The 16,815-nt window shown below is 36.8% G+C and overlaps 1 protein-coding gene across 1 annotated transcript in view; it reads left to right on the top strand.

Annotated features, from left to right (window-relative positions):
- Window positions 1-16,815, top strand: part of KIAA0825 (KIAA0825 ortholog) — a 250,652-nt gene that overhangs the window by 91,290 nt on the left and 142,547 nt on the right. Inside the window, exons 17-18 of the mRNA XM_068175710.1 lie at window positions 4,655-4,810; window positions 8,421-8,515. Coding sequence (XP_068031811.1) covers window positions 4,655-4,810; window positions 8,421-8,515 — 251 coding nt within the window. The remainder of the gene's footprint in view (window positions 1-4,654; window positions 4,811-8,420; window positions 8,516-16,815) is intronic.

The raw sequence follows: 16,815 nt of genomic DNA on the forward strand, positions 1-16,815 counted from the left end.
CTAAATTGCTGCAAGTTACCAAAAGCATTCTGATTTTATTCACTGAAATACACATAGGTTTGTTTAAATTGTACGGTAGCACAACTTAATTTAGAAAGTTCTGGTTTTAGCTTTAATTACTAAATTTCTTGAATGCATGAGTAGGTGCTGTTAAGACCCTTGCAAGTGTACAGAAGTGTTTATAACAAAATACAAAATAATGCAAATATAGTCAGAGGCCAGGATTATTCTTCTGAAAAACCTGGTAGCAGAAAACCCTGACTTAAGAGAGCTATGCCCGTAGGAAAGCCATAGAGAGCATCTTAGTGCTCACACTGTGATTCTTGAAATAGGATCCAACTGTTTAGTTCCTTAAGTATAGGCTTAAAAACAACCTTTATGAATCTGCCTTTGGAAGTATCAGAAGCAATGTAAGCGTATATGTAGAGATGGCAACCTTATATTAGTACAGTACAGAATTGTTGTAAGTAAAAATTAATTGAGCCAAATTTAATATTTAATAAAAAATAGGTTTTTATTATGCAACCGAAATTCGGTCTGAGATAGCCACAATCCAATCAAAAAGGTCAGTGCCGAGCCCGGGTATCGGTGCTGGGTGAGATACAGGTCTGACTGCTACAGCATCGGGTCCCCTATGTTTCACACCGACCGTCCCGTCCGAGCGGTTTTTATACAGCTTATTCTGCCCGAGGCAGAGTCCCTTTTCTTCCTTTCAGGACTTCACATATTCATGTGGAGTTCTTTCTCTGCGCTGAACATCTGTGATTGCGTTTCCCGGAATCCGGTATTGAGATGTATCTCACCGATGGCTCTGGCTATCTCAGTCTTAGATATTTATCATGCATTCATCATCGGGGGGGAGGGGGAGTTCCTCAGATCACCTTGGGGAACGACCCATCTCTGGGCTGGCCACGTTCATTCGTTTGTAAATGAGGTTGTCCTTCCTCTTGGCCAAGTTGTTTTGGCACTGTCATGCAATCCCCGACACTGACTTGTGCACTTAAAAATCTTTTAAAAGGGTGCTCCTTACCAATATATATATAAGATATATATAACATTTTTATACACACAAATTATCCCATATACACATAACAGAATCTTTTCAAGTTTCAATTTCCTGAACAAGTAACTGGTTTAGGAAGTGAAGTGAAAATTATTACTGTAATAAACAAAACTTCACCTGGAGCACATTCAAGATTACTCTTAGGTATAAAAGTGTGTGGAAAAGACCACCGAAAATAGCATGTAGTCCAGTATACTTAGGACAGTTACCTAGGGGACAGCATATGCAGGCTCAAGTCTTTATACTTCCTAGTTTATACCAGGGAATTGAATCTGGATCTCCCATATTTGAACTAATTCCCCAAACCTCCATACCATTAGCTATCAGCATGGAACTCCTTATTTTCCCCCTGTTGGAGTTGTTTTGCCATGTAGAAATAGTGGTAAAAATGCATTCTGTAACTTTTTGGGTCAAAAATAGAATCATACTGTAGCTGAAGGAATAAAATGCACATGCTGGGTTTTGGAGACTGATCTAAAGAGCTGACTCCTGTGAGCATTTGGTTATTTATACAAAGTGGAGCAGCTCCAATAGGAGGTATGAGGCTAAGAGAACTAGGGGGAAAAAGTACTTCAGCCTGACTTTCCACATCCCAGGTGTCTCTTCTTGAATTTCTGCAGCTAGTAAGACCCTTTTTAAAAATAGAACATTTCTCAGTGGAAAAAAACTATATTGTTTTAAAAAAGAAGAAGAAGAGAAATCCTGACCAGCTTGAGTTACAGAAGGATTTAACTGTATTACTTTCAATTGCCTTTGAAACCAATATAAAACATTTTAATGCTTAGCATGGTATTATGATTATGCACGTTTAAATTTTTTTTTCAAAATCTAAATTATGTTTTATGTGCCTGCTTACCAAGAAATAGATTTGATTGTCTATTCAAAGGTCCATTCTTTTGTTTAAAGACTTCTTGGAATGTCAAGGGACTGTGTTCTTAAAATAAGTTCAGAGATCTTTATGCTGCACTGCTTAGTAATCATGTATAAAAACAAAATTATGAGACAGAAAATTGTTGTTCTTAGTAATGTTCCTTAGAAATGCAGGTGAAAAGGGATATGGATTTATTGAAAGCTGCATTTGAAAATAGAGATATGATAATATAAAATTTTTTAACAGTTACTATAGTACTTAAAACAGCTTACAGCCCTTCATGTGTTTGCCAAAAATAATAATAATTTTTAAAATATTTTTTTTAGTAATGACAACCAAAGAGATGACTCTTCTGAGCTGTCAGGCTCAATAATATTCTGTATACTTGGTTTGATGCCCAGTCAGTGTGAGGGTATAGTTCACATGTTTACTGATGTGATTTCATATTTTCACATTTTTGAAACATGACCCTTTCAGAGCCTACAATATTTACTATACTAAAGGACATCTTAATGTAATATATTTACCATTGTTGAATAATCTCTTCATCAAAACCAAATCCACAGTATTCTATTAAAGACAGAAAAATACCTTTACTGAGGTCAGCTGTATACCACTTGAATTTTTCCAACCCTGGCAAGCAGATGTTACTGAAATTGGTCAAAATCTCCTTCCTAACACTACCATAGCATTAAGAAGCAGGCGTTCTATATTACAGTGCCAAATGCTGCAGGGATATCTCCACCAGAATTGTGCATGTCAGGTACAGAAAAGCTCCTGCTTTATATACTGTATTTTACATACATATTCATTGATTTTCCCTGAACAAACCATACGTATAATCATCCTGGTTCCTGGAGACCCATAACATGTCTTCCCCCCACCGCCCCCCACCCAGCTTTGCACATGTGTTCATCTGTCCCGGGGGTCCCTCTGGTGGTCTCCGGTGGTCCCAGACCCCAAAGTTACCTGTTCAGTGAACTGGTGTTGCTTTCCGAAAAGGGAGCTGAGATGGCATACCCAGGCTGGTTCATTATTTTGTTAATGTTTAACATGATCCTACCGAATACATATTGTGCCATTCTGTAGAACTACTGGTTTTGCAAAATAATCATTGTATTTTCCCACCAGCTGAGCAAATAGTTCTTCATCTGGCAACACATGGACAGCTATTTCCAGTATTGCTTCTGAAAAAGCAACACAATCTGCTTCTGCTGACTCTATTACATCCAGAGGGCTAGGGTGCTTTAGTCTACAGATTTTGTAAAAATGTATATATGGAAGGCAGTACATTTATGAAAATTTGGTAGATGCACAGAAATAGCTTTAAATAACTTCCTTCATCGTGGCTCTGAAATCTTTTTTATACCATAAAGTAGTAAATGAATGAATGGGGAAATAAAAATCCAGATATTTTTGAAAAGGTGAGTAAAAATAGCTAAAAGGGGTATGTTTTCACAGGTGCCTTGTGATATTGTTTTAAGCAGAAAAAAGATCAATTTGTTTTTCTTCTTTTGGTTGGTTGGGGTTTTTTCTATACACTAAGACAATTTTGTGATTGTCTTGGTCAGACATGACATTTGATTGCAACCAGCAGAGAGACAGTCCACTTTCTCTTGCCCTTGTGCTTTTCCACTCGTAGCCCCCACCTTTGTACTAATACTAGAAATCGTGTGGCTTGTTTATCTGGATGAAACCATTTTTTTTTTCTCTGGCTGATTTCACAACATATGTTAGTGCCAACACAAGGGAGAAACAGCTGCAGTCTGTGTGGCCTGAAACTGAATTTGTGCCTTTCAGGTCAGGCCATAGTTGGGTAAGTTTAAAGAGATGATGAAATTCTTCCTTTAGAAAGACCTTGTGAGAGGCACAGGATGCCTTGGCAGGTAGTTTGCCTGTTATTCCATCTCGGTAGTACTGCAAATAAGAGGAGCATTTGCATCCACCCATCCTAATGACTCACCTTGAGTACTTGCTCCATGTAATGGACTTCGTTTTAATAACAATAAACTGTTTAATCACAGTAGTTATTCTAGCAAATGGATGTGTAAATGTTTCATTATCTACTTCTTCATAAAATGGTTCTATTTAATCAAAACACTTTATTGGCCTGCAATGATGATTTATTTACATAGTAGTTGAAGAAGTGAAAACAGAAAAGATGGTGTCCAAAATAATAATGCATCTGTTACAATGTAGTTTCTAAAACTGCAATGCAAATCATACTGCTTCTAGTCCTTGAATGTTTAAGCACCTAAAAATAGATTTGAAGAGTAAGAGAATATTTATTTCCTCTGTTTAAAAAACATGGATAAACATGTTAATCAAATAATTGATTTATAGTCATATAGTAATTGTTGACTGTTTTCCAAAAAGTTTAATTCAAAAGACATGAAAAACATTTGTTGTTCTCTTCTACATAAATCTAGCATATATATATATATTAAATGAGAACTTACACACATATTTTAACAATTTCAAAGCAAAAGGTTAGATTGTTCTGTTTTGCTCAAGTTGTGTGCATGCTTTCTGAGGTTATTTCTTGTTCACTGTAAAATAGTGATATTCTTAAAAACGTTTCTATTTTTTAAGAGATTGTTAATTCCCTACTATATTAAAAGGAACTTCTATCTTTCAAATTTATGATTGAAATATAGGCAAATTTCACTTAGAAAGCTAGGTGGCCTGTACTATTTTGTGGTTGCTTTTTCTTCCAAAAGGAATATTTGAAAGAGCAGCTGTCTTGTGAGAATTCTTCTGAAGATGGTGTTACCTCGAGTCAATGTCTGCCTTTGATGCTGAAGGGCAGAGAAGAGCAGCCTGTCTTCAACCCTTTCCAGGTGTACAGACAATCTTATGCAAAAGTATTCAATCAGGTTTGTGAAAATCTGAAACCTTGGTTATAGTATAATTTTTACTTGTTGGTATTATTATGAACATGATAATGACAAATACTGAATATATGAAAATGGACTTATTTATTGTGTTCACATTTAATGAAGCAGAAAGGAATATTATTTCTTGGGAGTGTAATGAGGGTACCCTCTACAATATTATAATGTTCAAAAAGCCATTACCGGCCTTTTCTTTGATTGGAATTATTGCATGTAAGAGCAATTTGCATTTACGTACACTGAACGTACATTTACGTACGTACTGAACACTTTCTGTGTTCAGTTTACTGAGGGAAAGCCCATAGTAGCAATGACATTTATTACATCTGTGCAATAGTACATAGGGTTAGTCTTAGTCCTATGAAAAATCATGTCAGAATTCTAAGTTCACTTTTAGAATCTTCTTTATGGGTCTTTCACAGCTATGTTGAACAGTCAAGTAATGAATGCTTTAGAAATACAGAGATTTTACAGAACAGTGAGACTAAGCGAGTTAAAACACACACACACACACAAAAAAAGGCATAAATTTATCTGTTTTTCTTTAAGTCATGACTATAATATGTAAAGGATTACAATTTTGTTATAGAATTTAGTTTCCCGATAATGAAACAGTTAAAGAAAAGAGATCTAGTTGCCTAAATCTCTGCTGGGGCATTCCATAACCAATTCATTACACAAAATTACACAAAGAGATCTAGTTGCCTAAATCTCTGCTGGGGCATTCCATAACCAATTCATTACGCTAAATAGTTTCTGATACCACTTTTATACTTAAAAAATCTTATGTCATTGTTTCTCATATATTCTTAATATGTCATCAACATTTTTGATTCCAGCATTCAATTCAAATATTTGAAAATATGTGGTATTACAGTGACTCGAAATTCACTTTACAGACTTGTGTGGAATGCATCCTTTTTCAGTGCAACCCTGCTTATACACAGTGTAATCTCTCCAATTTTGACTATTTTGGTCTATTTCATCAGTTATATTGCTGTAAAATACTTGTTTTTCTTACTTGTTTAATGAATGCTTAATCATTGTCATGTTGCAATAAGTGTTAATATCCTGAAAAAGTATACCCATTCCACAAGGCTTCTCAAGGCTTCTCACTCCAGAGAAACATGCTTTATAGAATCTTCTAATCAATAGAATCATAGAATAGCTTGAGTTGAAAGGGACCTTCCAGTTAAGAATCACAGAACCACAGAACGGGTGAGATTGGAAGGGACCACAGTGGGTCATCTTGTCCAACCTCCCTGCTCAATCAGGGTCATCCTAGAGCACATGGCATAGAATTGTGTCCAGATGGTTCTTGAGTATCTCCAGTGAGGGAGACTCAACAGCCTCTCTGGGGAGTTGTCATGGTTTGACACTGGCACAATGCCAGCACCCCCATGAAAATGCACTTTCTTAAATAATTGCTGTGAGGTGTGATCAGGAACAGAGCAGAGCAGGCCCAAGCTTAATAACAAAAGAAAAAAACTTTATTAAACTACTACTACTATAAAAAACACAGACACTAAATCCAGGATGAAGACCCTCCAAAACACTCCTCCTCCTCCCACCCAATTTCCAAACAAACTCAACAGTGAGACACCACCCTGGATTCCTGATCAAGTTGCCACCCTTCAGATAATCAATACTCAGTCTCTCAGAGGAGAGAGAAGGAGAGAGAAGTCTCTCTTGCACCACAGACTCCCCCAGGAAACACAATTGTCACCCTTGTGTTTCCATGTCACACATGGTCCATACCTTCAGTGGTCACTCCAGGTGCCAATATCTAAACCTGACCACTGATTGGTTTGGCTCAACTTCCTGAAAAAATTCACTTCCATGTCAAACCATGACAGGAGTCTGTTCCAGTGCTCAGTCAGCCAGGCAGTAAGGAAGTTCTTCCTCATATTCAGCCCAGAAAACCAATGGTGTGATGGGCTGCATCAAAAGGAGCATGACCAGCAGGTCAAGGGAGTCGATTCTGTTCCTCTACTCCATTCTGGTGACACCCCACGTGCAATGCTGCATCCCACTCTGGGGTATCCAGCACAGGAAGGACATGGAGCTGTTGGAGTCCAGAGGCAGAACACCAAAATCACTAGAGGGATGGAGCACTTCTCCTGTGAAGAAAGGCCAAGAGAATTGAAATTATTTGGTCTCGAAAAGAGATGGCTTTGGGGTGACCTAATTGCAGCCTTGCAGTACTTGACGGAAGCTTACAAGAAAGATGGAGAAGGACATTTTACATGAGCATGTAGTGACAGGACAAAAGAGAATGGATTCAAACTGACAGAGAGAAGCTTTAGATTAGGTAGTAGAAAGAAATTATTTGCTGTGAGGGTGGCAAGGCACTGGAACAGGTTGCCCAGAGAAGCTGTGGTTGCTCTATCTATTTGAAGCATTCCAGGCTAGGCTGGGCAGAGCTCTGAGAAACTTGGTCTAGTGAAAGGTGTGCATTGCCCATGGCAAGGGGTTGGAACACGTGATCTTTCAAACCTCAATCATTCTATAATTCTCTTCTCTAATTCTATTTCTAAACTTAATGATGTTATTAAATAGTTTAGTTCCCTTTACCATTAAATTTTACATTTATTTAGTGGTGTGGGACTGTCTATTTATTAAACAGTGATCAGTATAGCTGAGTGTCTGGTTTCCAATGAAAATTATTGCCAGTGCCTGTAGAAGATGCCAGAGCACTGGCAAGGGACCTTTTCTTATTCATTCACTTTCTGCTTTCTCAGTACTTTATTTTTTCTTGTTACCCTTATTTGCCCTTCATACTCTAGATTTCAGCTTTGTTTTTCTACTTTACTTTAACATGCATGGCAAAGATGAGGGATAGGGAGTAAATTAAGTAAGGAGAAGGAAAGTGATAAAATATAGATGGAAGGAATAGGAGAGTGATTCTGCTCTCCCAGAGGAACCAAGTGCTGTCTGAAAGAAGAAAAAGATGCACTCCAAGTTATACTTTACTGTTATTTAGGTTTATTTTCATTGTTTTGACTTGATTATACTTTTTTTTTACTACTCAGTGCTATTTCAGTGTTACAACAGTAACTTTGTACTTCTTTCCTCCCAAGAAGATTAAATTATAGCCACTACTTCACCATTGCTGACAATGAAAAGGAAAAGGAATATTATGCAACAGGATTTACTGTTTTTTTTTAAATAAGAATGTTGTGTATGGTTTTTTGTCTGCCCTCTGATGATGTAGATTGCTTTTTTCATGACATAACTTCTTGCTGACAGCAGAAAATGCCAATTGCTGTTACATAAAAAGTTGCCAACTATTTTGTTTTTTGGACAAAGAGTAAAGCTCTCAGACAAAGCTGTTGATCAGAATGCCATCAACATTTGGAAGAATAATGGTTCAAAAAACTGATATATCTTTTTATATATAGTGGCTATGTCCCTAATTAATTAATTGCCATTTTATTGGAATAAAAACCTTCTTCTGTGGACATGATTGATATAATCTTTTTAAGTCCTCTAGACCCCCCTCTTTGGTTAGTATATTGCAGCTGGAGCTTTAATGTACTCATCATATTAATGCTGATTAATAACTAACTAGCTTCTTTCCATGTATCAACAGTCAGCCATTACTGAATGGAACTGGGATTGGTCAAGCTTGCTGCCAGGTTACTTGGGACTGAATCAGATGGCCTTCAGGGTGCTGCTGACACACAGGTAACAGGATTTTGGCAAATCATCACATTTTCCTTTTGTATTTTTGACTTTGTAATAGAAAATACACAAAGATTTTAGTGGTGAAATTTGTAAAGCAAATTCTGCATTTCTTTTTAAATACATAGTTTTAAAATGTAACATTTTTTTCTGTAGTATTTGATCCATACTCAGATGTCTTTCAATTCCTGTTTTGAGGTGTATAATTTGTTCTTTCTGTCTGAGACAGAAGTATATGAATATATGTTGACATTGCACTTAAATAATGCTTTGGAAAAAATTAGTAATTTTGCAAATCTTTACTGCTCAGCGAGATTTCAGCATAGAATTTAGGGTATGTTTACTCAAGTTGCAAAGTATCTTAAATTCAGTTGGGGGCATGACAAGTGTAGCTAGAAATAGAAAGTGTTTCCTTAATAGTTTTCAATTAATAAAACTATTCTCATATTTTATTGCCTTTTCACTTGTAAAATGTAACTGCTTAATTCAGAAAATGCAGTTTCTTAAATTCAGAAAAATTTAGGTGGAATTATTTTGGGGGGTTGTGTGGTTGGTTTGTTTGTTGTTTGTTTTCTGTTAATATTTGTCACTTGTGAAAGCTGGAAAACTTACATGTTGCACACTAAACTAAGACATTCCCTTCTTAATTCTGAATCCTCCTGATGATACCTAATAAGATCCTGTAAGTCAACTTTTGAACTGACTGTTCCTCTATCTAGAAACTAGAGTGACAATTTCAAAAGTGTGTGAGTTTGCATGTCATAAATGTTATGGTTTTTTGTCTCATTTTCTCAATTTATCACTAGCAGTTAGTCTTAAACATTTAATTCTTCCTTCATTTCATATATAAAATACTTTTACCATCTGTTTTGAGTCTTCCACCTTAATTCTGATAAGATTACTTCTTTCCCTACCCAAACTGTTCTTTTCCAAAAGTTTAATTGCACAAAAAATCATGCCAGCAAAAATTCCTTATTCAGTTCTCTTATTGATGTCCTTTGTTACTTGTTACCAAACAGAATGTGAAACTTCACAGACTTTTTGTGTTAAATGTCAGAGAAAATACAGGACTCATTTTTTTTTCTTTGAAAGTTCTCCTGTTGATTGCTATCTCATGTCCTTCATTAAAAATTAAGTAGCTTGTCCTTTTATAAGAGACTCTTAGACTAAAATTGGTTCTTGAACTTCGCTTCATGTTATTGTCATCAATATGAGCCAAAGGGAGCAGAGGGCTGCTGTGATTTGCAGAGGAAACATTTTGTGTGGACATTTCATATTCAGTGTTCCCTTAAAATGCATTTTAATTTTCTTTTGATCTCTTTATAGACATTAAAAAGAAATAATGTGTATCCCTCTTCTGTCCTCTGTATTTCATATCCTTGTTGTATCATCTATTTTTAAAAATTTAATTAATTCCCTAATTGTTGTCATCTTTCCTAATTTGAAAATGTCTTCATTCATTGCTCTTCTACATGGTAAGGAAATTCTCATCTAGAAGTGACATTATGCAAGTAATTAATGATTAGAGCATGGATCTAATATTTCAACCACTCTACAAAGCAACAAATTGTTTAGATCCACTGTGATCGTAAAAAGTAGAATAGCTGATCCAGTATCTGCCATAGCAGCCAGCATCAACAACACAACTTGTCTATATCTGACTTTATTTTTATCATAGCTAAAGTGTGTCTGCTCATATTTTCCAGCTTACTAGGACAATTCTAGTTGTTCTTGTGGCTACACAAGCTAGCTTTGCAGTAAGACTCAGGTGAGCCCTATCTTTAGGTGATCTTCATGATCCTTCCTAGAACTGCATAAATTTCAACCTTACTTGTGCTCAAGACTTAATGTTCAATCTGAATGAGTGTGTGATTATTTTGACCTCCCATTTATGGATTTATGGTAGACCTGTTCTGTTTCTACTGTTTCCTTCCTGAGATGGGACCATGGGCAGTACTTGAGCTGTTTCAGAACATCATTTTATAAAGTGGAGCACCATAATATTTTAATTACTCCTTCCTTTGAAGCGTGCTAAAGGTTTCCCTGAAACCTTATGTCTGTGAATGCAAAAATATTTTCACCAGTTCACAGTGATGTTGGAATGATATTTATTTCCTTCTTTTCATATTTCAAGAAAAAATACTGTCATTTGCATATGAAGTTTTAAAAGCATAGTCTTTCTTTCGAAGAAAAAGAAGTGACAATGCTTAGGGGACTCATTTACAAGAGAAATGCTCCCCTAACCTAGTTAATGTCTGAGTTAGGTGAGAGGGTGGTCCCAGAGCCAGCAAGTGTTAGGCAAATTAATTAGTTGGTGATTAGGGGACAATAAAATACTTTTAGGACTGGTTAAAAAGGAAATGAATTGTTGTTTACTACTCATTGCTGGCTTCACACAATGATGGGAATCTAATCCATGCATTCCTATGATCCTCAAAATAAAAGTGTTTAGGAAATTTTTCAAATTAAAGATGTGGTGGTTGTAAGGCTCCAGAATCCTCTCACTGAGTCCCTCAAAGGGGCTTATAGGGATTTATGTATGCACCCTGAGTTAGATGCAAGGGAAGAATACCAAGAAGATACTCTTTAAGAGTCAAAACAACAAAAACTTAACTGATAAACTTGAGAAAATCAGGGAAATTTAGAAAAAGTTTAAAGCAACATTGAATCAATATAAAGCATTTGAGAAAACATTAATTTAGCAAGCTCTAAAGCCATTCAATTTAACAAACTTCAACCCATCTGATTTTAATTTACTCAAAAATAAATAATATGTATGTATATATATGATATATATAGTTCAAACTGCAAGAATAAAAGCTAAAATGTTTTTCTCAATTATACTTGAAACAGTATCTTTTAGTAATAAGACCATTAACACTCAACTAACTTATGGACTTGATTTACACAAGTTTTAAAAAATATCCTACATACATACTTACACAGATACATGCTGCCTTTTCAAGTCTTGGACTCACTTGTTCTTCCTTAGCTACTCCAATAACAAGTAGGGGTTCCTTCCCTCTAATACATGTATTGAAGCAAGAAGAGCAATTGTTATTTAATTATCCATATATCGACTTATAATTAGTGTCCTGCTCATAAAGTTACAATTGTTATTGTCTGGCCAAATCCGTGTATTGAAAATTGGCAAGAAGTACTTAGCAATAGGGAAAAAGCTGGTGTGTTGTCAACACTGAGGCACAATTCCAGAGCACAGTGCCATGCATTATCCTTCTTGCTTATGTACTCTCCTTTATATAAAAGTTAAATTTATGACCATTACTTTTCAGATGAATATGTTGGCAACTTGTACATGGTTAGGAGATATTATTATTTTGCTGGACTTTGAGATGTGACCTGCCTTGCACAGTTGAGCAGGATTTTCAGGTGCACTGAATACATTACGATAACATAAAGATATTCCTGTCACTATAAAGAGGAGAAAAAAAGAGACATTTTTGTAACATGTGAAGCTATTATCCAATATTGCAGTTATTTGCAGTTCTGAAGAGGAATGGCTGCGACTCCGTCCTCTACACTTAAGGAGGTTTCACTAAGCACTGGTGTCTGTGCAGGGACAAGTAGTGATTTAGTTGGAATGATGTAGGTCCTGCTACAGGCGCACACTGGGAGCTATAGATAGAGAAGAACTCATGACTGGCAAAGCCAACAGTCAGGACCTTCAGAACAGAAAGCTTAACAACTTAATAACTGAGAGGGGAATGGGAATGTGTTATTTTTACCGTAAGCGTGTCAGGTGAGAAATAGTAACAAGTTTGAAAAACTATAGAAATTAAAATCTAGTATTTGTTCAAGTGGATAAGAAATACTATAAAAATGTCCAAACTGAAAATTAGAATTTCATTTCCAACAGATAAGCCAGTGTAGCTCAAGAACAACTTTCCAGAAAATGTTTATACAGTGATATGAGCTTAAATAGTTTTAAGTTGTAACAGTATAGCCAAGTATCTAGTCACCTTTTCGTCATGTGTTGTTTTGATAGATATTCTGAACTGCCCAGCAGCTTTTGAAAGTTGAAAACATGGAAATGTTCATATATTGGCTTTCAGGAAACTGTAAAAACTTAGTAAGTTTGTTTTTTACTAAAACTGGATAAAATCTGTAGGCTTTCTAGTAGGCTTTGTTGCTACAGCTACAAGTCAACTATTAGTGATGGTTGGTGAAGAGCTAGGGTGCCATTAATATTGCAGTAATCATCACCTGCTTGGTGTTAGTATAAATGATGCCCTTATAATGCATATGAGAACATTTGCTGCAAAATAGATAAAAACTCTCAGATCCCTTGGACTACAGACTTTTTCATAACATAGTCAAGACTGCATTTGCGGCTTTGCGTTCTTTTTCCTGGTCCTGGGCATCTCTGGAGAGCCCGGCTAAAGGCACTGTTTCTCAGTGGGACCAGGGCGCTGCATGGCCCAGGCACTGTGGCGTTCAGCGCACTGGCGGGGGCTGGCCGCGCTTTGTGGCCGTCGCTGAGGTGAGGCAGAGAGGCGAAGGAGGCACACCTTGTCCTTGCGTTTGGCTGGAGAGCGTTTATTGTCACATGGAGCTGCGATGGAGAACCACAGCCACTCCCTAGCACCGCATGGACAAAATGGCCCTGAACAAAGGGGCACGTAGGGCTTTACAGGGGGCAGGCTGATGGGGGTGGAAGCCCCCCTCGCCCAGTGGGGACAGACAACGGGGGAGTGACGTGGACTATGGTAACTGATGGGAACACAACAGGGGTGTGTGCTGGGTTCCGGGACAAATGGGAATGCAGGGGCAGGGTAACAGACACAGAACTCTCAGGAGTGGACAGGGAGGGTGGTTACAGGGCTGGCATGGTGATGCTCCAATGGTAAGTGACCCGGAGCGGACCACCGCGGGGGGAGCATGGGGGTACGCAGGGGTACCCAGAACCGGCTAACTAGCATATATCAGAACCCCTAATCTGAACCCAAGCCCGGGATGCAACAGCATTCTTGCTGATAAACTACCGGGCTGTTTACAAATGATTCTGCTTTTTGAGTAGGTAAAAACGATCATTAGCAGCAGAGTGCTGTCCTAGGATTGAGAAAACCTTTTACCTAGGGTCTTTTTATTAAAATTTTTTCAACTGTACTGCCTTTTGCAAATTCATTTGTTTATATAGTTGTGGCATTTTTTCCCATATTAGAGTTAGGGGATAAAATTACGCGTTTTGACTTTGATTAAGCTTAATAAAACTGAAGTAAGAAAATCTTGTTTAGAATTTTGAATGATTGCAGGGCAAAATTTGCATAGCTCTTGTATATTCTAGTGAATACATAGACACCATCTGTTAAGAATGATAGCCATATGGTGAACTATTTATAGAAAATGTTTATATTCATTGTGTTGTTGATTATCTAGATATCCAGAAAATGCAGTTTTAAAATCTAGTTTATCAATGTGTGGAAAAATTCTATTATGTAGTTTTGAAACTGAAAAGAATGCCAACAAACTGCATGTTTTGTTGTCTGTCAGAGATTTTTTATAAAACTTTACAAAAGCCTAAATCTGAGAAATGAGTGAAACCTCCACTGTATTAAAAGGTAGGAAGTTCTCTAACAATTTTCTTTGTGGAAGAAACAAATTATGGAAGAGCTGTTACTGACATGATGCCAAGACAGAGAGCTTATCTGCATGGCAGAGGACAGCAATCTTACATCTAGTGAACTTCTGGGTATGTTAATCTGTCTTCTAAACTGCAGATGCTCCCAGACCTTTGGTATCCAAATTTGCTGTATATTGGGAATTCATACTGTTGCTACAGTTAAAAGTCAACTATTAATGATGGTTGTTGAAGAGCTAGGATGCCATTAATATTGCAGTAATCATCACCTGCTTGGTGTTACTATAAATTATGCCCTTATAATGCATATGATAACAGGCTTTCTAAAATGCATGGGAGGCTATAAAAGGCCTCATTGCTCTTGTATTAAAAGAAGCAGGTGAAAGGTATTAATCCATTATTGCATATCTCTTGGTTAATCACGAAGTCGGGCTTAGACCCTAGTGCTGGATGTACCAAAAAAAGCCAGTGGGATTTTGTGGAAAATCTCACTTTGACCTTTCTGGGTAAGCAAGGATCCTGTTCCATAAACGAGTTGGTCAATAACAAGGTATATGTCACATCTGTCACCATAAGGACTATCTTTTGTCTGCTTATCCTCTTCTGACATATCTAATCAAACCATACTGTGACTTGAAAAAATCTGTCAGAACTAGATTTAGTTCCCTGCCTGGGACTTTTAAAGCATTGGTGGCAGAACATACATCAGTAAGAAAAAGGGAACCGTAGTACACACTGTTTGACTGCCACTCAAGCTCCTATCATGTATACAGTTACAGCATGAATTTCACAAGTAAATGAAGTTAAAGATGAGGCTCCCCATATGCAATACACTTTTCTGATTGTTATCAGTCTCTTTCTTCTGTGGATATATTGATGAATCATACGGAAAAAAATATTCTCTGATGACAATCTCCAACAGAAGGTGCTAAAAACATAAGGATTGTCATATCCCATTTAACCTCAATACAAGCTACTATTTAATACTTGAGAGTCCTTTATGATGAGGCCTTTGCTAGCCTTGCGATATGAAAGCGTGCACTTACTGGCTGTCTGTTAATTAACAATAATAAAATTGCTTAAATAAGGTTTCATTCTAATTGGATGCTTTTTCATTGCTCAAACCTGGCTTCTAGAAAAAGTGAAAATAAAATGAATGGAAAAGAAGAAAGTATTGCTGGTACAACTTTTTGCATTCAAAAGTTTAGTAAGCACAGCGTCTTAGCTAGGGCAGAGACCTGTGATCCAAAACTCTTTCTTCTAATACTGTCTCACACTATCTTGTTCCTCATTTGAATTAGATCACATTTGTCTGCATTTTTATATCCTTTGATATGCTTTTGTCTTGGTTTATGGATGGTATTCCACAATTTAGTGCTCCTGCTGAGACTCTCCAAACCACTGAACCACTACTTAATCCTTTCCTCCTTCTCTCCCCTTCCCCGTGATGCTATGGAGATGAGAGTTGGAGGCACAAAACATAAACATCATGGCTTGAGACAGCACTGAATGAAGAAAACAAATAGTAACAGCAACAATACTAATGACAGAGGGTACAAGAAAGAGGCAAGCAATTCACATGAAAACCCCCTGACAAGAGATAATACTCAACTGCTCCCTCCACCCCACTGACCCAGAAGAGAACCCTTTCCCCATCCTCAGAAAACTATATGAGGTTGTATAGAGTAACCTCCAGGTCTCAGCCATGCCCCTTCCTGGCTAGTGCAAAAATTAATTCTGTCCTGCCCAGAACCAGGACGGCTTTGATGGAAATACTGCTAGGTATATTCAATGTATTGTATTAATAATGCATTTGTGTATTTATTGTTAGGATTAATTGATTCCTTTAAAGGTATATATCTTTTCTTCATAACTAGGTATTTTTGTGTGCTATAAGTCATTACTTGAAGTGTTGTACTTTGGCATTTTTATCACTATATAATTAACCTGATGATTGCTATCCTGTGACTTAGGTGGCTTTTCTTAAAAACAGATATTTCCTTTCATTTGTAAATAATTTGCCCTCCTTTCAACTCTGTCTCAAATCCTGTTCTCACTAGGGATTCTAAAGTGGAGATACTCATGTTAATTTTTGTCTATTCTTTTCTTTTTCCTCTTTCAGACTCCTATTGATCCAAGTTTTCATTCTTAATAGATACATAGTTATATAGTGATTGTAAGTGTAATGTAAGTGTAATGTGTAATTGCTTATGTATAAATGTGAATTAATGCATTCAAAGTATTGACTTCCCTGATTGTACACAGTGGCTTAGCTTCTCATCTTATCTATAGACCTTCTTGCTATACCTGCAAGGGAAGAGACTGCAGGACACAAGCTGACAAGCTGAAAGTCTGTCTTGTCTATCAAGGCATTGTTTCTTCCTTTTGCTGCTTTTAGATAAGGAATTTTTTATCAAAGTTTTAGTAATGTAGAGTAATTCAATTTCCGTCCAGGGATCTCAATTTCTTTGTAAGCTGTAATGAGCTGAGACATGCAAGTCCTCTGTAAGGTAGAGGGGGAAGTATTAATACCAGAGTTAGATAGATGGAAAATCCGGTCATGCAAGTCACTTTTAAGGTTTCTTCCACACTGCAAAATCAGTCTGTAGCAAAGAGTAAAACCTAGTTCTTTTGACTAAATTTAAGATACAAAGCTACCACATAGTAGCTGATCTGTGGTAGCTGTTACTGTGCTCAGTTCCTT

The sequence above is a fragment of the Anomalospiza imberbis genome, chromosome Z (assembly GCF_031753505.1).
Source record: "Anomalospiza imberbis isolate Cuckoo-Finch-1a 21T00152 chromosome Z, ASM3175350v1, whole genome shotgun sequence".
Classification (NCBI taxonomy): Eukaryota; Metazoa; Chordata; class Aves; order Passeriformes; family Viduidae; genus Anomalospiza; species Anomalospiza imberbis.